We start from the raw sequence: 24854 nt of genomic DNA on the forward strand, positions 1-24854 counted from the left end.
CTTTACTATTAAATAATTTCCTAGATCATGTGATCCTGAAAAACATTTGGGTTAGTTTCTGTTATATTTCTTAATTTATGTAAGCACTTAATATCTTTAAGCCAATTAAACAGGGCTCATTATATAAACTACTTCCAATAATTTCCTCCGGAGGTAGACGTATATATATATATATATATATATATATATATATATATATATATATATATATATATAGACAGACACAACCAGAGTCCTGACAGTTTCATTAAAAATGAATTTTTTTTTAACCAAGTACAATAAGGTAATATCTATTAGTTTATAATAGTTGGAATAAGTTTATTCCTTTTTACTCCCAAAACTTTTTTCAATTTTATATTCAAAATATTCTCCAAGTTTTTATTAAGAAAAATTTCAAACCCATAGAGAAGTTGAGAGATTAGTACCAAGAAGACTCACCTTCCTTCCATTGAGATGATACAATGAATAATATTTTGCCATATGGAAAATATATATAATTTTCTGTACCATTTGACAGAAAGTTGAAGAGTAAATATCTTATTTTCAAATAACATTTTTTCTAATCATGTAAGTCATATATGCTCATTCTATAACTCTTGTAAAATGTAGAAAAATAACAAAAGAAAGTTCGTCCAAAACCCCACTGCCTAGATGAACTGTCTTCTCATCTGAATTTGGTTTTCACTGGGCAGGGCTGCCCTCTACTGTCACTGGGTGAATTGTCAGGTAGTGGGATTCAAACTTATATAGTCTCTTGTGGGTTTTGGTGGAACCGAGTCCTCAGACTCTCTACTTATGGATGAATCAAGAAAGTTGAGTTTCTGAAACTGCAGAACAGAATCCCATGGCCCCATACTTGAGGATTTGTTAAAGTTTTGGGTGAGGCCCACCTGAAACAGTTTGACTGACCCGTCCTTACTATATTGCTCCCTTTAATTGGGGCCCAAAGTGATGGACTCCCAGCTCCAATCCACACGCTAGCAGCTCTCCACCCAGTAAGATGGCACACACACATGGTTCCAACACCTTTCTTCCAAAACTGATTTTTCCTAGATTCTTTTCCTTCATTCGGTTCATCTGTCTTACCATTTTTTCTCCACTCACGTCTTATTTACACTTCCCACCTTCTAGGGCCTCTGGTGTAAATTCACTCCACTTTTGTTCTTTTTTCAATCTACCAACTTAGGCCTCATTGCAGATTAGTCTATTCAAGTATTCATGTTTATATATTTAAAAAGCCTCTATAAAAGTTATAAAAGAATTTTCTCTGTCTCTGTCTCTGTCTCTCACTCTCAACAGGAAGTCACACTCTCCCTACAAGCAATATTCTGCCTGCTTCTTAAGAGTTCCAAATAGCCATCACATTGAGCTCATATTGTGTTAGCTTATTGTCTGCCTCCATTCCATGGTAGACAGGTACTGATGTGATTTCACAGGAAAGGTAAATGAATAAAGTAATTTAAAGATTTCAAGGTTTACTCTCATCCCCCTTCTATCAGAGAAAATTCCAAGGAAATAGTTTGGCTTTGTCGTAAGAGTGTGGGGAGTAGCGTGAAGGAGGGAGTGAGATATTTGAAGACCTATTGCCCTGGAAGCATCAACCTAGAGTGGGCTAAAGTGCAGTGAAGAGATAGCCAGCTGCTCTCAGCTTTTTGGGCCAACAGTCTTGTCTCATTGCCTCATTGTGCCTTTTGTCAGACAACAACTTCTTAAGGGGCTCCAGAGCCTCATGCTATGGAATGTGAAACAATCTCAAATACTCTGCTTATTTGGCATATCCAGAGAACCATGACGTGACAGAATGATGTTGTGACAGCCAGAACCATGACGTGACAGCTACATCTCTTGTAGCTGTCTCACCACTTAAGCTAACACGCACCTGCTCTTGCCTTCCCTCCATTAGCAGGTGGGGAGCCTTCTTTAATACCTGAGCTCTGCCACCGCATATATACCTGCCTTCGGGGACCAGGACAGGCTCATATCCCAACCAGGGTCTTGAAACCAGGCCTCTCTTTCTAGAGCGGCCTGACCCACTGAGTAGAGCTCCAGTAGGACTTAGGGGAAGTCTTCATCTTCCAGGCAGCCCCTGGCCCCCTCAGCTTTGAGTAACAACCTATCAAGGCTGGTCGGAGCCCAATTGCCCCCAGGCAGCGCTGTCTCTGGACAAAGCCTTCGTCCCACCCCCACCCTCCCTCCACCCTGCCCCAAGCAGTGTCAAATACAGAATTCCTTATGTACCTTGCTCTGGCAAACATCAGATAGACCAGCATGGATGGAGAGTATTTTGAAAAACAAGACCAGAGATCTGAGACCTGTCTGGGTGGAGCTTATTTATTTCCACATGTTTGGACCCCAGAGAACTCTGTACAGCTTGGGGCAGGGCAATTGTTTGGGACCCACTGAAAACTGGGTCTGACTTTGTGGTCATCTTCCAGTGGAGAGAAGTTCGAGGTGATAAATCCTATTTCTAGTGGTGATGCAGGAAACAGGTCTTCTCACACATAGCAGGAGGAAACAGCTTTTGGTCTTTTGGGAAAATGATTTGGCAACATCCAGTAGAATTAAAATATATCTACCCTCTAGACCCAATTATCTTATTCCTGGATATCCAGTCTGAGAAAAACATCACAAAGCAAACGTCACATATAAGGATGTTATTGCCCCAATTTTTCTGGTGATCCTCAACAGTGAGGGGCCCAGCACATCACAGTTTATTTCCACCATGGATTAGGGCCTCAGTAACAGCGTTAGGGTTTGTGGGGTTAGGGCGTGGGGATTAGGGTTCTGGTGAGGACCCTGCTATTAGGGTTGGGGTAAGGCCTCATGGTTAAGGCCTTAGATTTAAGACCTGAAGGTGAGGGTTTGGCTTGGTGCCTTAAGTTTAGGGGTTAAGGTGATTGTCAAAATTAGGATCATAAAAGGTGTAACACAGGAGCTCCAGACGAGGAACCTGCCCCTGGGCCTTGGATTTTCTGAAAAAACCACTAAGAAAGCCAGCAAAGTGAGATATGCTGTTTATTATTCACAATACAAAGAGGCTTCAGCACTTGGTTAGTTGTGGAAAGGGGCCCCTGAACCTTTCTAGGGTTACCGTGAATCAGGGTGCATTTGGCCCAAGTATCAACCAAGGCTAACGTGCGTTAAACATCATGGGGGAACCAGTAGATGGCGATCTCTACCTGAAGACTCTGGTCTCCTGCAGCACTGCCCCCACCCATTGCCAGAGACTTTGGCCATGCCCCTAGTCAACCAGGGGTCCCAGGGGGTGTCCTCCAGACAGGCCAGCGATGACTCTCCTTTGAGGGAGTCCTGGTACCGTAACAGCTCCTCCAAGCAAGGGACTGAGGGCTGGATTGGTCCTCTGTTTGGGGCCCCCTCCAGGGTGCGGACTGTTGCCTGTCATTCAGTCAGGCAGGGGCTGGAATTTTTGCTCTGGTTAAGCTGCTACCAAAGGGACATCCAACACTGCTGGGCCATCGGTAGGTCCCCCTCGTTTCGCCATGCTGCAGGGCAGCCCGCCATGAGCCAATTCAGCAGCGAAGCGTTTTCTGCATATTGGATTGCCCCATGCATGCATTGGTGCAAGGAAGGGTGGGGATGGGGTGACAGAGGCTGTATGGTCAGTTCCTCCCCAGACAGTGCTACGCTGTCCGCCCCCATGTCCTAGAGTCGGAGTAGCCACCCCACGATGGACTCCGATCCTTTCTGGTGGAGCCTGGCAGCCAGTTCTACCAGCTTCCCCGTGTATATGGCCAGGTGTAGGTGTGTAGATATTTTAAGGGAGGAGCCAGGTTCTTTGAGTCCTGCCCCTCTGGACGTTCCTGTTGAGTCTTTAATTTCTGAACTATAACCAGGAAATCCTGAGATGCACTGGTGCCCTCCTCTTGGAGGAACAATTTGACCTCCTTTTCTGATTTCGATTCGCTTTCTGCTGTGGGGTCCCACTTACTGGGGTTCCATGCCGACTGTGCAATCACTGTGCAGCCACATGCTCCCTCGTAAGCTTTTGTCCCAGCACTCTCGCTAAGCAGCAGGCTAGGCCCTACAGTTGCCCCCTGGTCAGTTCTAACTGTTGCCCCAGAATGTCCTTATTATTAGTCTGTGTGACTCGCATGTCTCTTTCTAACTTCACTTCCTCTTCCAGAATTTTCACGCTCTCCTTGGCCAGCATCTGTTCAGTAATAAATAGCCTCATGTAGTACCTACAGGAAGGGCCATCTCACTGCGCCTGCCATTGCTTGTAGCTTCTTCTTCTTTCTTAAGGAACACACCCCCCCTACTTTCAGTAGAACCTGTAAGAGGCTCATAGGCCTAGTGGGGGTGTCACCCCATTCCCTGGATGGGCCCCGTGAATCTACAAGGTTGGCCACCTCAAACAATATGGACCCGGAGGCCCACCCTAGGACTCCCCCTAGCATGGGGATTCCCCCCAGCTGATTTCTACGTAGGTTCTCGCTGGACCCGGGCTTCCCCCTGGCAGACTTGGAATTCCCCCTAACATGTTCCCATTTGAGGAGGCCACCTCAACTGGGGTGTTTTTCAGAACATCCTGCCAACTACGCCAACTGTAACGCAGGAGCCCCAGGCCAGGAACCTGCTCCTGGGCCTTAGAAGTTCCGAAAAAACCACCAGGAGGGCCAGCAGAGTGAGACATGCCATTTATTACTCACAATATGAGGAGGCTTCAGCACTTGGTCAGTTGGAGCTATAGGAAAAAGCAGCTGGCCAAGAGCAGGCATTGTTTTAAATGCGATCAGAGGGGCAGGGCACTGCATTGCCTCATCCTGGGGAACAAGGGTCTTCCCCCATGGATGAGAGCCGGATGTGCGGCCTAGCGAGTGCTGGGGAGGGCTGGACCAGCTGTGTCCTCGAGTATAGCAGGGAGACAATGTCCATGGGAATGGCCAAAGGTGCAGGTAGTGCTCATGGGAACAACAGGAGTGTCCCTGGGAGCAAGCACAGCCCAAGGAACACTTTGTTCACGGTCCTCCTTGGGGCTACTGACCCAGCAGTCCTCTTTGCCTCCTGTGTCTGTGGAGGGGCTATGTTTGAATTAACCGCACAAAAGGAAGTGCTAGATCCCTACTGGCTGATTCATATAGATCTCTCGGGTGTGTTAGGGAAGAAAAGTAAGATGCAGGGAAATGCACATACTATAATCTCATTTGTGTAAAACAAATGGTGACCAACTTCTGTGTACCCTTTATGCTGATACACATACATTCATGTGAGCATGTTATTAACGCTAGATAAAAGGCAGGGAGACGAGAGGAAAGAACAGTTTTTTCAAAGTCACATTTTAAAAGGAGGGACACTCACCTCTTTGGACACCACTGACCTCACAGGGAAACCACCACTGGTCCACAACTTTCCCTCTTCTGACTCCTGTCCACCTTTCCACACCCAGTCACCTGTCTGTGGACATCTTGATTTACAAGGTGAGAAATACAAATGATCTTCAGGAAAGATCCAGACCCGCTTCTGTTTACCACATATTAAACAGAATACAGTACAAAATTAAACATCTTAGATCATAAACCTAAGGCCTCTGGAAGAGAGTCTCACCTGTAAAAGCCATGGTATCTTGTTCGGAGGTGGTAGCAGCGGGGGGCACTGCCTTAGGTCAGCATTGGCCTCATCCAGGAGCCGAGGATCTCTTAAGTTGTGTTAGACCCTCCCCTCGCACTTAAGCCTTATGGAATTTGGTGGTGGAATTTGGTGTTTGTCTCTTGAATCACCTATCATATCATGAGTCTCCTGGTGCTGCCACCCGCTGCTGCTCAGCATCCACTGTAGGAAACCACCTGAGCAGCAAGGTGTGCCCGTCTGGTGTCTGTCATTCCACAGTGAATGACTGTAGCCAAAATAAGCAGCTATGGGATCTCTTCCTCCTCCAGACCCGTGAAGGGACCCCTGGGGGGTGACTTGGGGTCATAACCATTTTTCTCTGTAGCTAACGCTGGGGTATCCCCTCACCAGATCTATCCCTCCCCCAACCTGGAGCAGTTTAGCTGCCTTTGGCACTGGCCTCACAGAGCCCACTGCTGGTGGCACATCTGGCTGCCGCCCTCCCCTCTTTCAGGATGCATTCCTGATTCAGGCCTCAGGCTCTGCGCTAGGGCTCTCCGTACCCTGGAGCAGGAAACTAAATCAGATTCAATAAAGCTCACAACAGAAAATGTGGGACAGTGTGATGGGAAAATGGGTGAAATTTGGGGAACAGAAGCAGGAGAGGAGGAGGAGGGTGTGTGCAGGACAGTGGACTGGCATCTATCCTCCACCTGGTCCCACACATCTGACTTGAGAATCTGTGCAGAAAAGGAGATCGGAGGTTGAAGCTTACGGTGCCACGCAAGAGGGGTTTTATGATGCTCTGGACAGAAATACAGATGCTTCAGTGGCATGACACAGAGTGGTTCCAGGAGGAGGGTGGGGCGCTTCCCCCAGGCTCTGCATGGAAACCAGCAATGCTGTGGCACCATGAGGAAGGAGGGGTTGAGGAATATCCTGAGCCAGCGCCTCAACTGACACACAAGCACTCTCATGATGGCCAAGGGGAGTGGGAGGGTTCTCTAAGGGGCTGTGTGGGCCACCAATGTGGCCGGCAGAGGAGAGGGAAGTCGTAATAAGATATAACACATACAAACACTTAAGTATAAGTCAGACACCATAGTTAGCACATTAAATTATTTTTTTTAAGTATCAAAATTACTTTGCATGGAATGTGATGTACAGCCTCAGGCTGGAGGGTCAGTTCATATGCGACGAGTCACCAAAACGCTGTCATCCTCAGGTTATTTAATTGCTCTGGGTCTTAGCTCCATCATCTGTAAAAGACAAAAATAATAATGACTATGTAATGAGGGATAAAAGAAGTAATGCGTGCAAAGCACTGACATCATGGGACTTATGTAACTCTCATTTATTACAATCATCCCTATTTTATCTGTAAGTCAACAGACGATCAGTAACTTACCCAAGATACATACCAGATATACAAGCATCCACATTTGAATGACCGACCCTGACACCAGAACACAAAATTGTATCCATGAAAGTGTATTTTCCCAACAGACTCAAAACTTATAGTGTCTTCAGATGACCACACACTACTATCAAAGTGGTAAAGGGATTTACTTTAGATTTATCAACCCAAAAACTTCCTACCTATCTATATTATCTTTCAAAATTGAGGGCTAAAAAAAGTCATTGAAGATATAAAATAATTCAGAGAGCTTACTTTCAGACAGCCTCAGTAAAAGAACTATTGAAAAATAATTACAGCAAGAACAAAGGTGAACCTAGAGAACATAGCAGAATGCATAAAAATAATCCCTGAAATGCATAATTATATAGTATAATTAATTTATTTACTCATTTTAAAAACATAGATGTCTAACTACCAATAAAACAATTCATGAGAATAGTTGACTGGTATTTGGACTGTGCTAGGACCCTTGAGAGGAGGATGCAAATATGAAAAAAAAAATGTTACTTTTGTTAGAAAAGTTATAATTAAACTGATTTTAGGATGAGTCTTCTAGAACGGCAGAATGAGGATATCAGCAAATTCCCTCCTCAAAAAGCAATGTTAGAAAAGGGTTATAACAAAATACTACCAACAATTATATGTCAACGAATTGGACAATCTGGAAGAAATGGATAAATTCCTAGAAACATAGTCTCTTAAGACTGAATCAAGAACAGAAAATCTGAACAGACCGATAAGTACTAACAAAATCAAATTAGTAATCAAAAACCTCCTAATGTTCATTGCAGCATTATTTATAATAGCCAAAATATGGAAGCAACCTAGGTGTCCACCTATAGATGAATAGATAAAGAAAATATGATACACACATACACAATGGAATATTATTCAGCAATAAAGAGAAATGGAATCCTGCCATTTGCAATAACTTGGATAGAGCTAGAGGGTATTATGCTAAATGAAATAAGTTGGACAGAAAGACAAATACCACATGATTTCATTTATATGTAGAATTTTTAAGGAATGAAAACAAACAAAACAAAAACAGACTCATAGAAACTAAAACCAAACTGGTGGTTGTGAGAGGAAAAGGGATGGAGGGATGGGTGAAGGTAAAGGGGAATATAGTCAATAATAGCATGATAATTTTACAAGGTGACAGATGGTCACTATACTTAGTGTGGTGAGCATGTTGTAAGATATATAAACATCAAATCACTATGTTGTACACCTTAAACTCATTTAATATTGTATGCCAATTGTACTTTAATAAAAATTAAATAAATAACAGTTAAAAAGAAATAGCAGAATGGGTATAATAGAAGTAAATATAATAAATAATCCTTCATCTCTTTAATCACATTTTATGGTTGAAGCAAAAGTTATAACACCATCTGATGTGGTGCTCAACGATAGTGGAAATATTTAAGATAATTATATTTTAAGAGTGGGGAGAATAAAGAGAAGTAAAGTTTCTACATTTCACTTGAAGTGGTAAGACACCGACCGATACCAGTAGGCTCTGATGTTACATATATGAATGGTTATACCTAAAGCAACACTAAGAAAACTATACAGAAAGTGACATGCTGAAGAACATTATAAATAAATCAAAATGGAACTCTAAAAGTGTTTATGTAACCTACAGGATGAAAGGAAGAAGAAACAGAGGAATGAGAAATAGAGGGAACAGACAACAAATAAAATGACGGAAGTATGCCCAAATATATCAATAATTACTTTAAATGTATATGGCCTGAATACACAAATTAAAAGACGGTTTGGCAGACTTAACCATATGTTGCCTACAAAAATCTTACTTTAAACATAATGACATAAGTAGGTTGAAAGTAAAGGAATGGAAAAAGACAAAGTATGCAAACATTTTTTAAAAGCAGAAGTGGCTATATTCTCAGGTAAAGTGACCTCAGAGCAAAGAAAGTTACTAAGATCAAAGAAGGACATTACATAATGATGAAAGGTTTTATCCACCAAGAAAATATAGCAATCCTAAATGTGTATGTACCAAACAATAAAACTTCAATATACAAGAGGCAAAAACTGAAAGACCTGAAAGGAGAAGCAGACAAACCAACAAGGATAGTTGAGGATTCTTCAACCTTCACTCATCTACTGATAAAACTAACAGAAAATCAGCAAAATAGAAGAATTCAAAAATGCTATCAACAAAAAGGATTTAATTGACATTGATAGGACACTCCAATAACAGCAGAATGCACATTCTTCTTCCGCACCCATGGAATATTTAACGAGTTTTATCACTTATCCTGGGTCATAATACAAGCCTTAACGAGTTTAAAAAAATTGGAATCATACAGAGTACGTTCTCTGACCATACTAAAACAAAGCTAGAAATAAATTACAGAAAGGCAAAACAATTTCCAAATACTTGGAAATTTGACAATATGCTTCTAAGTAATTCATGAGTCAAAGAGGAATTCTCATAGGGAATACATAGACTTGAATGAAAATTAAAGCACAACATATCGAAAATTGTGAGACGCAGCTGAAGCAGTGCTAAGAGAGGTGTTTTTGCAATAAATGCTTACTTTACAAAACAAAAGAACTCAAAAGAACTCAATAATCTAAGTTCTTACCTCAAGAAATTAGAGAAAGAACCAAAATAAATACCAAGCAAGCAAAAGGAAAGAATTAAGACAAAAGTAGCAGTCAATGAAATTAAAACAGGAAAATAGATAAAATAACAGTGAGGGAATACTATGAAAAAATATATGTTCATAAATTTGACAACTTAAAAGAAATGGAGCAATTCGTCAAAACCACGAGCTACCAAAACTAAGCCAAGATGGAATAGATAACCAGACTATTCCCAAAACTATTAAAGACCAATATCTCTTGTGAATACAGACACAAAAATATTGAACAAATTATGAGCAGTGAGTTTCACTGTTTACAAATTCGAATGAACCAGTTGTTAGAGGAACCCAAAATAGAATTCAGATTGTGACAAGTGCATCTAAGTGTACTCAGTGAGGGGAACTAAAAAGAGCAAAACCAAGAAATTTTTAAAAGCTGTGTTTGGAAACTGTAAGGCTAAACACAGAAGGAATTATACACCAACACTGGTAGTTTGCTCACAGGGTTGGCAATGCTGAAACTGCTCTGCGGATACACTGGGGCTACAAATAAGTAAGTACATTGTAGATAAAGAGACCAGGTATTTCTATGGGAGAAAAAAGGTTACACATAAGCCAAGGAGAATATTTCTCGAATGAACCCTGTGGTTCTAGATTAGTCTGAGGTATCAGTATGAACTCATTCACACACACACACACAAGTGCACATAGATAAGTACAGAAATATAGGTAGGTGTGTATGAATGAGCTAGAATGCATATGTATATTTCCTAGCTTTGTCCACTGAGGTGACTTAGAAGCTGAGACTCCCTAGCATCTCTGAGCACACCTGAGTGCCCAGATCTTGTTTTTAAAATTCCATTCTCCAACAAAAGGAACCGAAGATCCTTAGAGAAACATTTGACTCCAGAACAGGGGCTGGTAAAATACAAGCGCATCTGTGGAACTAGAAGGTAAAGAAGTCTTTGGGGGCAGGGGTGCCCTCATGTTAAAAAGGACTCAGGAGCTAACCTGAAAAAAATCACAATCGTCAAATCTGAAACAATTTCAGCAGCAAAATTAATAGTGACAATATTAGACAATAGCCCAAATAATAAAATAAATATCAATGAGTCCATACAGATATAAATGATTGCTAAACAGAGAGAATTCTTCTTTAGAGAAGACTTCAAATCAAATGTAGAAGAAATAAGGGAAGTAGAAAATCACCATTAGAATATCACAATAATCATTGCTGCAAGCAAGATTCATGAATGATGCTAAAATTAGTGGTGAAAATTTAAGGATAAACAGTGCTTTCTGTAGCAACAACGTATAATATAATATTTATTACACAGAAAAAAATAGTAACTACACGGTGGCGAACCCTGACAGACACTTCTGCCAGGTGATCATGTTTACTGTTTCCTCTAAGGAGACATGCGAGTATTATGTAGCTCTGAGGCGATGTGCTGAGAAGGGTACATCACCTCTGTAACTTCAAGGTACTCATAAGAAAACAGCAGACAAATCCAGATTAAGGGAAACGTTACAAAATACCTAACCGGTACTCTTCAGACTTATCAAGGTCACACAATATATTAAGATGGAAAAACGGTCACAGTTTAGAGGATACTAAGGAGACATGACAACTAAATGCAATTTGGGATTCTGGAATGATACGGGACAGAAAGAAAACTTTACTGGAAAAGCTGGAGAAATCCAATTAAAGTCTGAAGTTTAGCTAATAGCATGGTATCAGTGTTCATTTCCTGGTTTCAATACTGTAAGATGTTAACATAAGGAGAAGCTTGGTGGAGATGAGATGGGAATTCTCTGTACTGTCTTTGCAACTGTCCTGTAAGTCTAAAATTATATCGAAATCAATTTTTTTTAAAGACTAAAGTTGTCAGGAGCCATTTCCTAACATACAGGAGGCATGATCTTGCCCACAGTGAAGTCAGGTGGGCAGGTGAGAAGAGGGAAAAGGCAGGCGCATGGAGTGCCAGCCCATCACGCAAATACAGAAATCGGCAGTGGGCATTTACAGGAATAAAGTTGGGCTACTTTCCCATCTGCCGGGCCACAGAAAACGTGACACAGTTAAGTGTGGTCACAGGTCAATTCAAAGAGCAAAGACACAAGAACATTTGGTAAATTAACAAAAGTAATATATACTAAATATGTATTATTATATGTAATAGAATACATATTATCTGTTGTACACATATTATACATATACATATACCATACGTAATATGCACTGTTATACATATTACATGTATAACATATATGTGTGCGATATATACATATATGTTGCATATTAATGATGTATTGTAATTATGTTAATTATATATAATACATGTATCTTATTTAACATATATGTACATAACATATGTGTGGGGCTGAGGGCATGGCAGTCTGAGACGGCCTGTCTTACCCTTCCAAGACCTTGTTGATCCACTGGAGCGCCATTTTCTTCTCTAAGTCAAAGTCTTCAGTAGTGACTCTATAGCCCAGCTGGGGGGCTGGGGGCAGGATCAGTGGATCACCCTGCTTGGAGGGCATCAGCAGGGGAATCTTGCGCTTCAGGGGCCTGGAATTGTCCAATGAGGGTAAGCAACTCCTCAGGTTCTGCCCTGAAGAGACGTCCTGGACCTTTTCCTGCGTGGTCGCCCTTTGCTCTTCCGCTGTGGCTGACGAGCTAGGCTGCTGGCTTTCCCCGTGGGCTTTCTCCGCCGGCCCTTGGGCATGGGTCGAGGCTGGGCCCCAGAGCACGGCTCCACTTGGCCGGCAACTGTGCAGCAGTGGGATCCCTTGGGTGGAGCTGTAGGAACTGCTGATGGCGTTTCGTTTGCTGCATGAGCTCAGAAAGTGGGTGTGGGGCCTCTTAACCAGGCTGCCTTCCGGGCGCTTGGAATAGAAATCTCTACGCAGAGGACCCGGTCTGGGCACGAAGGAAGAGAGGACTCCGTTGACCACTAGGCGCCTAAATGCGGACTGCGTGCCCCCGCTGCCATCCGGGCTCCTTCTTTGATGCGCCTGCCTCTCGGAGACTGGGTACCCTTCCGCCTGCCACGCTGGCCCTGTCCCGCTGCCCACCAGGGCAGCCGGGTCCTGCTGTTCCTTGGCTCTCAGTTGACAGCCCTGTTCGAGGGCCTTCGTCCGGGTCCCCTTTCCACCAGGGTTGGGAAGGTGACCCGACAGTGAAGACCACATGCAGACGACTGTCTGCTTCAGAGCCAAACGTAACGTCAGTTTGCCCTTAGCAGATGCCATCTTCAAGATCACTGAGGTGCACAGCATCTTGCAGCTGCAGGCAGACAGTACTGGCTTCTGAGGGCTACTCCGGGGCACCGAGGCAAAGACCCCCAGGAACAAACACCGGGTCTGCTGGATTGGATATTGCCGCCGATGGACAATGACAAAACGCCGATGGTTCCGACGACAATGGGGCGAAGCCAAGTCCAGGGTCGGGCCCCTGGAGTGAACCCGACAAGCCGGGGGAAGACGGTGGGCCGGGGACACGGGCCCGAGTCGCTGGGGTCTCTCCCGCTGGTCCCCACCCGGCAGAGCAGGGGACAGCGGCCGGGAGCGAGGCCGGCTCAGGTAACTGCCCATGCGGCGCACTTCAGCACGGTCGGGTCCTTCTCACGGAGTCAGTGGCTCAGGGACTTTTCCGTTGGCTCCCGAAGGGGCCTCAAGCAAAGAGCGCACTGGTGGGTGTGCCGCCTGTGACGCGTCGTCGGAACGCGTGAGCGAAGAAAGGGGCGCGCGAGGCTGCGCGGGGGAGGGCGCGCGCACCCAGGTGCTTCCCGGCCCTGCTGCGTGCGGAGGGGTTGACACGAGGCAGACGAGCCAGGCCCCGGCTCCGTCGGGCGACAGTGCAGGACCGTAGTGATCGAGCTGAGAACGGCTCGGGGATGAGCAGCGCCCCCTGGAGGCGGAAACTTCGGCGTCAGCACCGTGCGTCCGCCCGCGCTCTCTTCTCACTCCTGGTACCCGAGCGGAGAGCGCGCAGAGCCGGTGCGCACCGGTGCCACTCACATCCTGCGGGGACGCGCGGCTTTCGGGCGCCCAGCCGCCGGGAGGACCCCAGGAGAAGACCAGCAAGGCGCGACCTCCGACTTCTCCACTTCGCAGAGAATTTTGGCTCCTCTTCCTCTTTCCTGGGAAGCAAAGACACCAGACGCAGTTGCGGTGACCAGATATCAGAATTTAGATGTAGCAAATTGACTTGATACCTTTTTGGGGCAGCTCGGACAGCCAGGAGCCGTATTATCTGGTACCTAAAACTTGAATTCCTGTTTTGAAGGTCATGCTTTGCCATCACCCTAATCTTTGTTTTCTGCTCCTCAACACATCCTGTGTCATTCCTTTTCAGCAAGTCTGTGTCTGCGGGATGGGAGAGGCCACCTGGCAATTCAAGCTGGAACTCGGAATTTGGCTCCCTGTGAACACTATGATTCAAGTTAATATTATTAGTTGAATGGTGACTATATTAGAATATTCAGAGTATTTAAACTTTTTGATGTCCTAGTACTTACCTCTACATGTGTGTGTTTTAATCTGCCTTCTTTAGTATGGTTATCACTTAGTGAGCCCCTCATCTCATTTTGCTAGGCCAGGTAGTTCTTCCAGGGAGTTTATACCAGTGGGCACCGCTCTCAGCGAACAGAGGAGGAAAAAATTGTGTAACCAATATCTAAAGGGCTGTACATTAATGAGATATACAGATGGGTTTTAAAATTCAGGAATTTGACTTTTGTTTTTATACAAAGAGATTTTAATACTATTTACTACTATCAGCTTACTGTGCTTCAAACGATAATATCTTGCATAGCTACAGTACAATATTAAAACCAGGAAATCGACATCTATTCAGATTTCACCATTTTACATGCACTCATTTATGTGTGTGCATGTATGTGTGCACATGCACATTGCTCTATGCAATTTTATTACATGCGTGGATTCACATAACCACCAACTCAATCAAGGTTCAGAATTCCACCTTCACCACAAGACCCTCTAACGCTACTCCTTAATAACCACATCCACACTACTTTGAGATTTTTAATTATTATCGATATTTGCTTCTTATAGGTAGGTTTAGATTTTCTATTTCTTTTGTATTCAGTTTTGGTAATTTGTATCTTTCTAGGAATTTTCTTATAGGTAGGTTTAGATTTTCTATTTCTTTTGTATTCAGTTTTGGTAATTTGTATCTTTCTAGGAATTTTCTATTTCATCTTAGGAGTCTAATTTATTGGCATAAAGTCATCTATAGGTCTCCCTTAAAATCCTTTTGTTAGTAGTGATATCTCCCCTTTCCTTCCTGATTTTACCAATTTGTGTCTTCTCATTTTTCTTGGTTAATCTGGCTGAACATTTGTCAGTTTTTCAAATGTTTTCAAAGAACTAACTTTGGGTTTTATTAATTTTCTCTATTTTTGTTTTCTATTTAATTTATTCCCACTATTATCCTTATTATTTCTTTCTTTCTGCTTAGTTTAGTTTCTTTTTTGAATTTCTTAGGTTATCGATTTGAGAGCTTTCTTCTTTTCTAATACATGTGTTTCAAGCTATAAATTTTTCCTCTAAATACTTTTCTACATTCTATAAATTTTTTTTGTATTTTTCATTTAATTCAGTTTAATTTCTTAATTTTTAATTCCTTTTGTGATTTCTTCTCCTACTCATTGGCTGTTGAGTGTTACTTAATTTCCACATATATTAAGAATTTTCCAAATTTCCATTTGTCATTGACATCTATACATTTAATTAGTTAATTTAAATTTATAATTGTTTTACACTCCAACATATTGTCTATCCTGGAGATCATTCCATGTACACTCAAGAAGAATGTGTATTCTGGTGTTGTTGGGTGGAATGTTTGATAGATGTCAATTAGGTGTAGTTTGTAAATAGTGTTGCTGATTTTCTGTCTAGTTGTCTTATTTATTATTGGGAGTGGAGTATTGAAGGTTTCAATGATCATTGTTGAATTGCTTGTCTCTCTTCAACTTGGTTGGTTTTTCTCCATATATTTTAGGGCTCTGTTGCTGGGTTCATATATGTTTTTAATTGTTATATTTCTTTATTAGTTATGACTTTAATTATTATAAATTGCTATTGTCTCTAGCAAAATTTTTTTGTCTTAAAGTTTATTTTACCTAATATTAATATGGCCTTTCCTGCTCTCTTGTGATTATTGTTTGGATGATATATCTTTTTCTATAACCTTACTTCTAACCTATTTGCATATTTTAATCAAAAATGTCTCCTTTACACAACATATATTTAGATTTTGTTTTCCTATCCAATTGTGCTTTTGCACTTTCCTGATAATTATTGATGTTGAGCATCTCTTCATGTGTCTGTTGGCCATCTGTATCTCTTTGGAGAAATGTCTGCTCAGATCCTCTGCTCATTTTTTAGTTGGATTTTTATTTTTTATGTTGAGTTGTATGAGTTTTTTATATATTTTGAATACTAACCCCTTATCAGATATATCATTTGCAAATATCTTCTACCATTCAATAGGTTGACTTTTTGTCTTGTTGATGGTTTCCTTCACTGTGCAAAAGCTTTTTACTATGATGGAGTCCCATTTGTTTATTTTTGCATTTGTGGCCTTTGCCCAAGGAGACATATCCGAAAAGATATTGCTAAGACCAACATTAACGTGTTTATTGCCTGTTTCTTTTCTAGAAGTTCTGTGGTTTCAGGTTTTATAATTAAGTTTTTAATTTATTTTGAGTTTATTTTTATATATTCTGTAAGAAAATGGTCTGGTTTCATTTCTTTGCATGTATCTGTCTAGTTATCCCAACACTATTTATTGAAGAGATTGTCTTAACCTCATTGTGTATTCTTGCCTCCTTTGTCATCAACTTATTGACTATATAAACCAGAATTTATTTCTGGGCTCTCTATTCTGTTCCATTGATCTGTGTGTCTGTTTTGGCCAGTACAGTGCTGTTTTGATTACTACAACTTTGTAGTCTAATTTGAAACAGGTAGCATGATACCTCCAACTTTTTTGTTCTTTCTCAAGATTTCTTTCGCTCTTCTTTCTCAAGATTTCTTTCGCTTTTGTGGTTCCATATAAAATTTAAGATTATTTGTTCATGTGCTGTGAAAAATGCCATTGGTATTTTGATTGGGATTACATTGAATCTGGTAAAGTTCTAGTATACAAAATATAAAGAATTCCTACAAGTCAATGACAAAAAGACAAACTACTCAATTAAAAAATGGGCAAGGGATTTGAATAGACATTTTTCTAACAAAAATATACAAATGGCCAACAGGCACATGAAAAGATGTTCAATATGATCGGTCATTTGGAAAATGCAAACCAACACTACAATGAGATTCTACTTCACATCCACTAGGATGGCCATTATCAACAAAGCAAAGGATAACAAATGTCATCCAAGACATGGGGAAATTGAAGGCCCCACACATTGCTGGTAGGAATGTAAAATGGTGTGGTTGCTAAGGAAAACAGTTTGATGGTTCCTCAAAAAATTAAGCTAGAATTGCCATATAACCCAGCAATTCCGCTCCTAGGTATGTACCCAAAAGAATTGAACACATACCTCTACACACATGGTCATAGCAGCACTATCCACAGTAGGCAGAAGGTGGAGACATCCTAAACATCCACCCATGGATGAATGGGCAAGCAATATGTGGTCCATTCATAAAATGGAATATTATTCAGTCACCAAAAGGAATGGAGCACTGACACAGGCTATGACCTGGGTGAACCTGAAAAACATCATGTTAAGTGGAAGAAGCCAGACACAAAAGGCCACATATTGTATAGTTTTATCTACATGAAAGCCTAGAATAAGCAAATTAGAGACCAAAAGCAGATCTTTGGTTGCCATTTATGAATGGACCACATATTGCTTGCCCATTCATCCATGGGTGGATGTTTAGGGTGTCTCCACCTTCTGCCCACTGTGGATAGTGCTACTATGATCATATGTGTAGAGATATGTGTTCAATTCTTTTGGGTACAGACCTAGGAGCGGAATTGCTGGGTTATATGGCAATTCTAGCTTAATTTTTTGAGGAACCATCAAACTGTTTTCCTTAGCAACCACACCATTTTACATTCCTACCAGCAATGTGTGGGGCCTTCAATGAGAAGAGCGGGAATAGGCTTGACTGCTTTATAAGTAAAGGCTCTCCTTTTGGGGAGATGAAAAAATATTATGGAACTAGAGAGTAGTGATGGTTGCACAACATTATAAGTACTAAATCTCATGAAATGGTATACTTGACAATGTTTAGAATAGTGAATTTTGTTATGTGAATTCTACCTCAGCAGAAAGGAACTAATTACTGTTACAATAATTTAAATCACTCTCAAAAGCATAATACTAAGTGAAAGAAGCCTCTCTGAATAGCTGCCTACCTACGCACGATTATATTTATATGATACTCTGAAAAAGGCAAACCAGATTAACTGTTGCCAGGGATTGGGGCTGGGGGACAGCATGAAGGAATTTGGGGAATAAATGGATTTGTTGTGCTCTCGTGATTATGGTTGTTGACACACCCATCTATGCATTTGATAAAATTTATAAAACTGTATATCACGGATAATTTATTACAATTAAATTTTAAAATATACATTTAAACAGATATGGTATTAATCATATTTGTCATTCTCTGGATTCTGAAGCTATGACATTTGGGGCCTTGGTGACTCGGAGAGACTGACCCTCCCAGGGTCAGCCAGTTCCTAGAGATAGTGAACAAATAACATCATGTGCAAACCCCTAACACAGAGCCCCTACCCTGAGCACCCACTTTACAGGCTCTCACACCTGGGCCGCAGGCCTGATCACCCAGACACGGGCACCAGAAGGCTAGGGGCAGCCGCTAAGCCCCTGAGCCCATGGAAACCATTCACACTGGCCAATCCTAAACCTGCTTACCTGGCTTCACCTGTTTATTCCTAAAGAAACCACAATAAAAGCTCTTGCCCACAGTTCCCCCTCTCCCTCTGCCTCCTGCTTGCTGCCTCTCCCCACCCCCACCCCGCCCCGCTTTCCTGTGTGGCCCCCATTGTGGGGCAGCATGTTCCCTCCTCCTGGAATCTTTTCAATGTCAGTTGTCTCATCATCTGTTGGCCCAACCATCCTTAAATAATAATAAAACCTATATTAAAACAGACATGAAATTTGTTTAGAATCACAGAGACACTTCTAAAAGAGAAAAATAAAGAGGTATGACTTGCTGCAGCAGACACGAGATTGATTCTGAAGCCATAATAATTAGGATGGTTTGGTACTGGCACAGAGATAGAAGCATAGAGCGGGGAACCTGGAAACAAATCTAGTGCAGATGCATCTTTAAAATATGTTGTAGGTGACAGAGTTTGACAGTTTCAAGGGTCTGGGGGGCAGGGACTACTCAATATAGGTGTTTTAAGTATTTGGCATTTTGGGCAAAGGAATACCCAAGTCTTAATTTCCCGAGTGTATAAAATATTAATTGAAAGTAAAGGTTCACTTCTTCATGTGACTTCTGTATTTTTCTTCAACTGTAAAGGGAAATTTGACTTGTCTCATCAGCTGCTTTATAAGGGCTGAGTACCTTATCACTGAAAGTGTACAAGCCGGAGCAGAGGCCCTCTGCGGAGGGTGCTGTGCTAGGCTGGAGTGCAAGCTGGAGTCTCAAGGCCCTTCCAACTTAACATTCCCACTGGGTATCCCTGACGAATTGTCCATATTTGTGTCACCAAGAGCTCCTTAGATGGGACTGATGTGTCTCTGTTGAGTGAGCGACTGAATGGACACATGCAAAGCTCTCCTGGCCTGCCAGGCAGTGCTCCTCACCCTTTCTGCCCACATGACACATCCTCCAAGAGATGGCTTCTGCGGGGGACCACAGGTGCCAGAGGCATCTCCAAATCACTAACCTGAGTCATGCTATGGGGCAAATCGGTTCACTGCTCCATGACTCAGTTTCCCAAGATGAAAAGGAAGACTGAAAATGCACCTCCCTCCCAGGGTTGTGGTGAGGCCAATAGATTACAGAGCAGCAACAATCCCGTGCTCTTTCACTCCTATGTCTTGAATGCCTGTCACATGGTGGGAGTGCAAAAAACACCAGTTGAATGATTAAGTAAATAATTAAATAAATGCATGTGTGCTTAGCATAGAGGCTGGCCACAGTCAGCACCGGTAAATATAACCGCCATGATTGGATCTGTCACTTGCTCTAAAGAGGGTTTCTTCTCTGGGCACAAGCACCCCAGCACAAGTGAGAAGAGGAAAGACAGACACTCTTGACTCACATCGTCCATTCAGTTCTTCCTTGCAGTAGTTCAGCTCAAGTCCTTCCTGGAGCACTCTTATTTTCTATACGTATAAATTATGTGAATTGGAAATTGCATGCGGAAAACCATTCATAAAGCCTCACCTAGTGCACAATTTTTGAAGATAAAGTGAATCCCCCTAAATTAAAAAAATTAAGTAAAGCAGTAGATTTTAGAGATGACTGGTCTTGAGCGTATGGTCAGATGGCACACTATGGCCACACGATGGCGCCATTTAGGCAATAACCAAACTGTTGCCATGGTTTGCCCAGCTATATTGTAACCCAGGCTGTATCTCCTGCATCTCACATTCTGCAAGTGGTTTCTGTGACTATGCTTGTCACAGTGTAAGCTTGTTATTCTTTAGGTGGAAGCATTAATGCCAGATCTGAAAAACACAAATAAGAATCAGAGCTTGAAATTACATGTGGTGAAAGGTTATGAAGCAGACAAAGCCATGCTGCAGTCCAAGAGGGTCCATGGGTGGAAGAGAGAACAGGGAGAAGAGGAAAGACACTGTGAACGTAGAAATGCACGCCAGTAGCCGTAGAGTGCTGGGCACCAAGAAAACACACACCACACACACACACACACACACACACACACACACACACTCCCAAGGTCAAAGGGGAAAATTAGTCTTCATAAATGTCTGTTTTCAATTATGCGGGGTCTTCAGAAGCACATTACTTCAAACAAAGTGGAACCACTTGAAAATTTGTGTTCCTAAATGCATCCCCCAGAGACAGGCAGAAAGAATCAAATCCTGTTCCCATATTGGTCATTAAGTATTTGAGGACAGGGACTGTCCCCATGTGGGCCAATCTCGGAAAAATGAAGTCACAGACCGTGTGCACTGGGAGAGAATGAGGATGAACAGGTCTGGTGGCCTGTGAGAGTGGGATCAGGGCTGCTGGTGTTAGGCGGAGGACTCACCTAAGGGGTCTCCCCCTTCCTCATTTAGATGGGCCCTGACACCTCAGCAACATGCCAGGCACAGTGGCAGGTCCCTTGACCTATTCCTCCTGCACATCTCCCTCCCTGCCTTCCTTTTTTACTCACTTAAAGGGGATCACACTATACGTTTTGCTCGGTCACTTGCTTTTTCTCACTTAACGATATCTCATGGGCATCTCTCTACATGAGTGTATAAAAAGCAATCACCTCCTTTTCAAAAAAAATTTAAAAAATTTTTTCAATTACAGTTGACATTCAATATGATATTAGTTTCAGCATGGTGATTAGACATTTACATAACTTACGATGTGATCCACCCAATAAGTCTTGAACCCACCTGATACAATATATAGTTATTACAATATTACTGATGATATTCCTATACTATATTTACATCCCCATGACTATTTTGTAACTGCCAATTTGTATTTAATCCCTTCACCCTTTTCACCTAGCCTCTCAACCTCCCTCCCATCTGGCAACCATTAGTTTGTTCTCTGTATCCATGAGTTTATTTCTGTTATGTTTGTTGGTTTATTTTGTCTCTTGGATTTCACAAATATGTGAAATCATATGGTATTTGTCTTTCTGTTTGACTTATTTTACTTAGCACAGTACCCTCTAGGTCTGTCTATGTTGTCGCAAATAGTAAGATTTCATTCTTTTTTTATGGCTGAGTAATATTCTATTGTATATATGTACCACCTCTTCTTTGTCCATTCATCTTTTGATTGGAGCATTTAATCCATTTATATTTAAAGGATTAGTGCTAAGTATGTCGTTATTGCTATTTATTGTTTTGATTGTTTTTGCAGTTTTTTGTTTCTTATTCTTTTGCTCTCTTCTCTTCTATGTTCATGACTTTCTGAAGTGTCGTGTTTCGATCCTTTCTATTTCTTGTATATCTCTTGTAGATTTTGGTCTGTAGTTATCACAAGCTTCATATGTAGCAACTATGTTTATAGCAGTCTATTTTAAGGTGATAGTTGCTTAAGTTTAAACACATTCTAAAATCACTACCATTTTTACTCACCCTTTCGTTTAATATTCATCATTTTTTTTTTACTTCTTGTGTATGTGCGTGCCCCTTATTTTACTGTCGTAGTCACACATGACATTCCTACTTTGGCCTTTTAACCTTTGTATTAGCTTTAGTGTTGGTTGACCTACAGCTTTTATTGTGCGTTTGCCTTTGTCATTAAGAAATTTTTCTCTCCAATATTCTCTTATTCATATTTTTCATTTTTGTCTTCTTACTCTTAAAGAAGTCTCTTTAACATTTCTTGTAATGCTGGTTTGGTGATGATGAACTCTTTTAGATTTATCTTGTTTGGGAAGTTCTTTATCTGTCCTTCAATTCTAAATGATAGCCTTTCTGTTGAGAAATCAGCTGACAGTCTTAGGGGAGCTCCCCTGTATGTAACGTGCTGCTTTTAAGATTCTCTCTTTGCCTTTATCCTTTGACATTTTAATTATGATGTGTCTTGGTGTGGGTCTCTTTTGGTTCATCTTTTTTGGGACTCTCTGTGCTTCCCGGACTTGTATATCTGTTTCCTTTGCCAGGTTAGGGAAGTTTTCCATCATTATTTCTTCAGTTAGGTTTTCAATCCCTTGCTCTCTTTCTTCTGGTATTCCTATGATGTGAATGTTGTTACACTTGATGTTGATCCAGAGATTCCTTAAACTATTCTCATTTCTTGATTATTTTTCCTTTTTCTGATGAGGTATTTTCTGCTACCTTGTCTTCCGAATCTCTGATTCCATCCTCTGCTTCATCCAATCTGCTGTTGATTCCCTCCAATGTACTCTTCGTTTCAGACTTTTTTTATGTTTTCTATCTCCTTTTTTATATTGCCTATCTCATTGTTGAAGTTCTCATTGAGGTAATCTATTATTCCCTTATATTCATTGAATATCCTTAAAAACAGTGTTTCAAACTCTGCATCTGGTAGACTTTTTGCCTCCATTTTGTTTAGTTCTTTTACTGGACTTTTGTCCTGTTCTTTCATTTGGGACATGTTTCTTTGTCTCTTCATTTTGGTTGCCTCCATGTGTTTGTTTCTATGTATTAGGTAAATCTGCTACATCTCCCAGTGTTGGCAGAGTGGCCCTTTGTAGTAGGTGTCCTATGGTGCCCTGTGGTACAGTCTCCCTGTTCATCTGAGCCAGGCATTCCAGGGGTGTCCCTCGGGTGGGTTGTATGCACTCTCCTGTTGTAGTTTAGCTTTGATTTCTGTTTGCATATCAGTGAGTTGAGTTGGATTTACTTTCAGGCTGACTGGCTGTGAAGATCGGCTGTGACTTCAGCAAATAAGCTATCATGCAGGAATTGACCCCACAGAGCAAGATTTGCTTTAGTGAGCCTCTGGTGGTGCTCTGGTGTGGTCTGAAGTCAGCTACCGGGTTGTGGATTCTGGGGCCTCTTGGGAGAGACTCCAGTGCAGACCAAGGTCAGCTACTGCCTGGGTCCCACCTGGGGCCATCCGGTAGGATATATAAAATGATCTGCAGTTGGTTCCCACCTGGGATTGGAGGCACCTGGGAGTGGCTAAGCTGTGAACCAAGGCCAGTTGCCACTAGTGCTGGGCCTAGGGCTGCTTAGCAAGAGGTACAGGGCACGCTGAGGCCAGATGCTGTTTTGGGGGGATTTGTGGACATTTGAGAAGTATTAGGAAAAGTCTGCAGCCCAGGCCAAAGCCAGCCACTTGCATGGATTAGCCTCTAAAAGATTTTCAGGCCAGATATGTGAATTGGGATCTCAGAGAATCACCAGGGTGTGGAGAGAGCAGAATCGCCTTCTTTAAGTGGCTGTCTGGCATTCCACGCTGCTTAGCCATAACAATTTATTTAACCAAATCCCTTTTTGGAACTTTTCTCTCACTCACAAATGTGGAGGTTTTGACATATACACGTTGTAACTCAGAGGCACAGAAATATATGTTTCTTTATTCATAATTGAATAAAATTACTCTTAGGTACCATTCACCATTTCCACAGATGGTGTAAACAAACAAACCTGTGCCTACACATTTGTTCAATCATTTCTAGATTGAATCTTAGATCCTCCCAGGCTAACTCAGGCTCCTTTGGGTAAATGCTTGATCTGTCACTTTGAGCATAACATGAATTTTGCATTTGCTCATAGTGATTTCATTTGCAAGAAACATGAGTGAATGCAGAAAATACCCAGTTCCAGGTGATTAGTCATGTAGAAGTGCACAAAAACCATAAATGCACGCACCCCAACATCAACCAGCTACCTCATTTCACCGTGTGTGTGTGTGTGTGTGTGTGTGTGTGTGTGTGGAATGAGCCATACCCATCACATTTGGTATAACTTTCTATCCTGTCTGATTTCAGATAACCTCCTTTCCACCACTCCTCAATGATTCATAAGCTGCAACCCTTCCAGCAACCATTTCCACAAGCAACTTTGAAGTTTTGGTCAGGATAAAACCCTATATTTATTGTAGTGTTTATGTATTTCTTAACCATTTACCATGTGTAAAATGGTGCTACTAATTCATATGCCACACAATTCATCGATTTAAAGTTCAATGGTTCTTCATATATTCAATGGTTCTTCATATATTCAGACATTGTTCAATCAACACCAAATCAATTTTAGAATGTTTCACCACTTTAAGAAGAAACCTCATACTCTTTAGCTATTACTGCCCTATGCTCTCATGCCCCCCTCAGCTCCAAGCAATCACTAATATACTCTCTGTTGCTATATTTTTGTCTACAGTGGCTATTTCATATAAATGGAGTCATATAATATGTGGTCTTTTGTGACTAGCTTCTTTCATTTAGCATGTTTCAAGGTTTATACATGCATAACATGTATCAGTACTTCATCCCTTTCTATACCAGAATAATATTCCATTGAAAAGGTATACATTCATCATCAGTTGATTGAAATTTGAGTTTTCACCTTTGAGCTATTCTAAATCATGCACTG

The 24854-nt window shown here is 41.7% G+C and overlaps 1 protein-coding gene across 2 annotated transcripts in view; it reads right to left on the bottom strand.

Annotated features, from left to right (window-relative positions):
- Positions 1–6642: 6642 nt before the first annotated feature.
- LOC120616610 (nuclear envelope pore membrane protein POM 121-like) overlaps positions 6643–24854 on the bottom strand; it is a 38686-nt gene continuing 20474 nt past the window's right edge. Inside the window, exons 1-2 of one of the 2 annotated variants that reach the window (XM_039880218.1) lie at positions 12029–13551; positions 6643–6827 (exon numbers count right to left, since the gene is read on the bottom strand). In XM_039880218.1, the coding sequence (XP_039736152.1) occupies positions 6824–6827; positions 12029–13209 (1185 nt within the window). In that variant the 5' untranslated portion in view covers positions 13210–13551 and the 3' untranslated portion in view covers positions 6643–6823. Of the gene's footprint in view, positions 6828–12028; positions 13552–24854 lie in introns of those variants that run through there. The other variant, XR_005656640.1, reaches the window with a different exon arrangement.

The sequence above is a fragment of the Pteropus medius genome, unplaced genomic scaffold, assembly GCF_902729225.1.
Source record: "Pteropus medius unplaced genomic scaffold, Ma_sr-lr_union100, whole genome shotgun sequence".
NCBI lineage: Eukaryota > Metazoa > Chordata > Mammalia > Chiroptera > Pteropodidae > Pteropus > Pteropus medius.